The sequence below is a fragment of the Trichechus manatus genome, unplaced genomic scaffold (assembly GCF_000243295.1).
Source record: "Trichechus manatus latirostris isolate Lorelei unplaced genomic scaffold, TriManLat1.0 scaffold00113, whole genome shotgun sequence".
In the NCBI taxonomy this organism is placed as follows: Eukaryota; Metazoa; Chordata; class Mammalia; order Sirenia; family Trichechidae; genus Trichechus; species Trichechus manatus.
This window is the reverse complement of record NW_004444049.1, coordinates 1,414,450-1,418,224: the sequence shown is the minus strand read 5'-3', so window position 1 is coordinate 1,418,224 and position 3,775 is coordinate 1,414,450. Positions and strand designations below refer to the sequence as shown.

The window sequence follows — 3,775 nt, the reverse complement described above, 5'->3', positions numbered from 1 at the left end:
GTTGGGTGAGGACCGTAGACGCTGGATGGAAGTCTTTCTCAGAAGGATCTGTTTTCACTGTTTTCCAGGAGTTTGCAGCACTTACGAAAGAACTGAACGTATGCAGGGAGCAGCTCCTTGAGAGGGAAGAAGAAATCGCCGAGCTAAAAGCAGAAAGAAACAACACCAGGGTTAGTAGGTGATCCTTGCCGTTTGAAGATTTTCTCCTGGAGTCAATATCAGATCAGCATTGCTGTCTTTAAACTAGAAGATTTGGTCTACTCCTGGTTTTGAACACATTTTACATGTTGTCCTATTGAGTGGAAATTTGTAGTGAGAATTAATGATATGTTAATACATTTGGGGTAGATTCTCTAACGCCAGACGCGGTTGAAAGGAGTCACACTTGTTTTAGATCAAAAAGAAGGTGTTTTCTCTAAATTCAGGTATGAAACATAAAGTCGAAAGCACCCTGTAAACTCTGTGTGACCTGTGATTGCAGCTCCTGTTGGAACACCTGGAGTGCCTGGTCTCCAGACACGAGCGCTCCCTCAGGATGACGGTCGTCAAGAGACAAGCGCAGTCGCCAGCAGGCGTATCCAGCGAAGTAGAAGTTCTCAAGGCACTAAAGTCATTATTTGAACACCACAAAGCTCTGGATGAAAAGGTAGCCCTGCCGTGTAACAGCTCCTGGCTTGCACACGTGCTGTGTACTGGGCAGACCTCGTGTTTGTGTTACGTTAGATTGATTTTGGTCACTTCTGGACTTCTTGTCAACTAACAAAGTCCTTCTGTGAGAAGACAGGGTTCTGTGTGGTAAAGAGGACTGGTTGGCATAAAATACCTTAAAATTGATTACATTCTGTATATTGATTTTTCTATTAAGAATTGGGTAATATAATTTATTTGGGGGAACCTCTTTCTCATACTTGTTTTAGAGCCCTTGACACAAAGTTTCTTGACAGTAATATCAGTGAAAGACATTACAGGGGCTCCATTATGTTACAGTATACTAACATTGTATCAGGATAACCGTACATTAAGAATAAAAATAAACAGCACACACACTGACTCAATCCCTTTTATTTTTAGGTGAGAGAGAGATTACGAGTAGCACTTGAAAGGTGTAGTTTGTTAGAAGAAGAGTTAGGTGCCACGCATAAAGAGGTAAGCTTGATACATCGTCATATGGTGTGAATGGGGTGGGGGGAGGTACGATGTTAATCCCTTAATTTAAAACGAGCTGCGTGTTTCTGTGCCGCAGAATCTTTAAGTGCCCATCTGTCCAGTAGAGTGAAAAATTCAGTTTTTAACAATCTGGGTATATTCAGGATAGATCACATTGCCTTTTCTTCTCCCCCTGTACTAAGTTTAGCAGTTGACAGTTGCATTTCTTTTCAGAAGGAGTTTTGCTTTCTTTACTTCTCTTAAGTAAGATGTTTTACTCTCGTATTCAATTTTTTTGGTTTTAGCTAATGATCCTTAAAGAACAGAATAATCAGAAAAAAACACTGACGGATGGGATGCTCGACATAAACCACGAACAAGAAGATACGCCAAGCACGAATGGAAAGGTAAGTCAAGTCCTCGTCTTCTCGTTAATTTGTCCGCAGTACATGGGTAGACCATTTGGGAAGCTGTTGACAAAGCATCTGCGTAAACTTGAGCAGTCCTGAAAACTGTGTAATCCACTCGTTTACTTAGGTTGACTTTGATTTGACCTATCCGACTGAAGTGTTTTATTTCCTAGCTCACCAAACAAGGCTATTTATGGCTTTTTGTTTCCAGCAGAGGTCTTCCGGCGGTTCCCTGAGCCACGAGCAAGACCTGGCTAAGGTGGCCGAGCTGCAGGAGATCATAGACAGGCAGTCCCGAGAGCAGAGCCAGATGAAGGAGCGCCTGGCTGCCCTATCCAGCCACGTCACCGAGCTGGAGGAAGACCTGGACACCGCCAGGAAGGATCTCATCAAGTCTGAAGATGTGAACACCAAGCTGCAGAGGGATGTCCGTGAAGTGAGTGCTCGTGGAAACTGCAGTCTTGTTGGCATGAAGCCAAACACTCGGGGTGTTGGGTTAATTGATTTTTTTGGTCCATTTTGCCCCCTTCTCTCCCAAGTACTTTCAGCCTTTGGACTGTCATATAAGTAATAGAGAAATGAGTTGGTGCTGTGAGCCTGTAATGGGCTACCCAGTTTTGTGGTCAAACCTCCTTTTACCCCCCAGTTACTGCAGTAGAGGAGCAGTGGTCCAGCTGGCTCACTGGCAGCCGTGGGGCAGGTGTTAGGTTGACCCTTCCCGCCCGTGCTGCTCCAGCATGGTCTCACGCCCTGCTTGGGGGATTCCTGTGGTCAGACACGTCTGCTCATCTTCACAAATGCCAGGCTAATTTATTCCTCATTATGTACAGATTTCCTTCTGATTCAAACCTAGCAGCTCAGTGTCCACTCAGAGTGCTGTGGGGATGGACTGTGTTAGGGGCATGACTGGTGGTCTTATAGGATTCTGACATTCTCCTCCTCCAGGGATACATGGTACTGAGTACCGGTGTTCAGACGAACAGCAGGAGTGTAGAATGTGCTCACACTTCAGTAGGTATGATTATGCTGTACAAACGTGCAAACTCATGTACAGAAATACACTCATTTCTGGCAAACGTCCCTGCTTTTAGAATGCTTTATGAGAAACTGTCTGATGGTCGTTATAAAAGCAGAGGTGGACTGGATACATGCTCCTGCGACGTGTCTTGTTACACCTGCCGTTTGTCCCCCCTGCAAGGCCGTCTCAGACTGAAGCGTGTGCAGAGCAGGCTTATCCAGGCTGTTAGCTCAGTCTGAATAGTTCTGTATAAAAGTTCAGAATAGAGAAAAATATTGGATGTTTTCTCCAGCTCTTAAGTTTCCTTATTCTTTGAAAACAGTAAGAGATTATGTGATAGAGTTTAATAAGCATGGAATTTTGGAATTTTTTTTTTTTAAACCTGTCATTTCTAACAGTTAGACTTTGCTACCATTAGTCATTTAGTGAACAGGTAGGGACCTTAAAGCAGTGAATTATGGGGACCAGGGACAGGAATCGCACTAGCAAAAAGTTCTGGTCCTAGTCTGAATACTTGATACTGTGGAGTATGATTTTGCTACAGAATTAGACTTTAGGCAGTTGCTTTCAGTTAAATTAAACATTGGCTTCTGTCTGCATTTGTTAATATGCTTTGATTTTGTGGTGCTTATGTGAGATCTCATCCAGCTTTTACCCAGGAAGATGAGGCTCTTGTCTCACTGCTGTGGCCATGCAGAGGCCATGCTCTGTCCTGTCTTGGGCGTCTTCTTACGGCCCTTATGTCTTATTGTATAGAAAGGGAGAAGCTTGGCAAACTGAGTGAGCAGACAATTCTTTGTTCATTGGCTAGGTGAATATTTATGATAGTTGAGGTAGGGACGTTTTTATTCACATGTGAGAAAATTGATACCTCTTTCAGTTTAATTTTGAGGATGCTAATTTTATATTTGATTTGAAAATTAGGATTTAGCCCACTTTTTTCCCTCTTAGTGAGTATATTAATGTATTAAATATTAGTCACCTTTTGCGTTTTTTAATTTCTCTGAAATAACTACCCTAGGCCATGGCCCAGAAGGAAGACATGGAAGAGAGAATCACTACTCTTGAAAAACGCTACCTCGCCGCGCAGCGTGAAGCCACGTCCGTGCACGACCTCAACGACAAGCTGGAAAACGAGATGGCAAACAAAGACGCTGCGCGTCGACAGGTGAGGGCTCCGCAGGGCCGTCTGGCTGTAGTC

The 3,775-nt window shown here is 43.8% G+C and overlaps 1 protein-coding gene across 1 annotated transcript in view; it reads left to right on the top strand.

Annotated features, from left to right (window-relative positions):
• Window positions 1-3,775, top strand: part of PPFIA1 (PTPRF interacting protein alpha 1) — a 121,686-nt gene that overhangs the window by 59,301 nt on the left and 58,610 nt on the right. Inside the window, exons 2-7 of the mRNA XM_023738113.1 lie at window positions 69-170; window positions 482-646; window positions 1,072-1,146; window positions 1,452-1,553; window positions 1,771-1,992; window positions 3,596-3,742. Of these exons, the coding sequence (XP_023593881.1) occupies window positions 69-170; window positions 482-646; window positions 1,072-1,146; window positions 1,452-1,553; window positions 1,771-1,992; window positions 3,596-3,742 (813 nt within the window). The remainder of the gene's footprint in view (window positions 1-68; window positions 171-481; window positions 647-1,071; window positions 1,147-1,451; window positions 1,554-1,770; window positions 1,993-3,595; window positions 3,743-3,775) is intronic.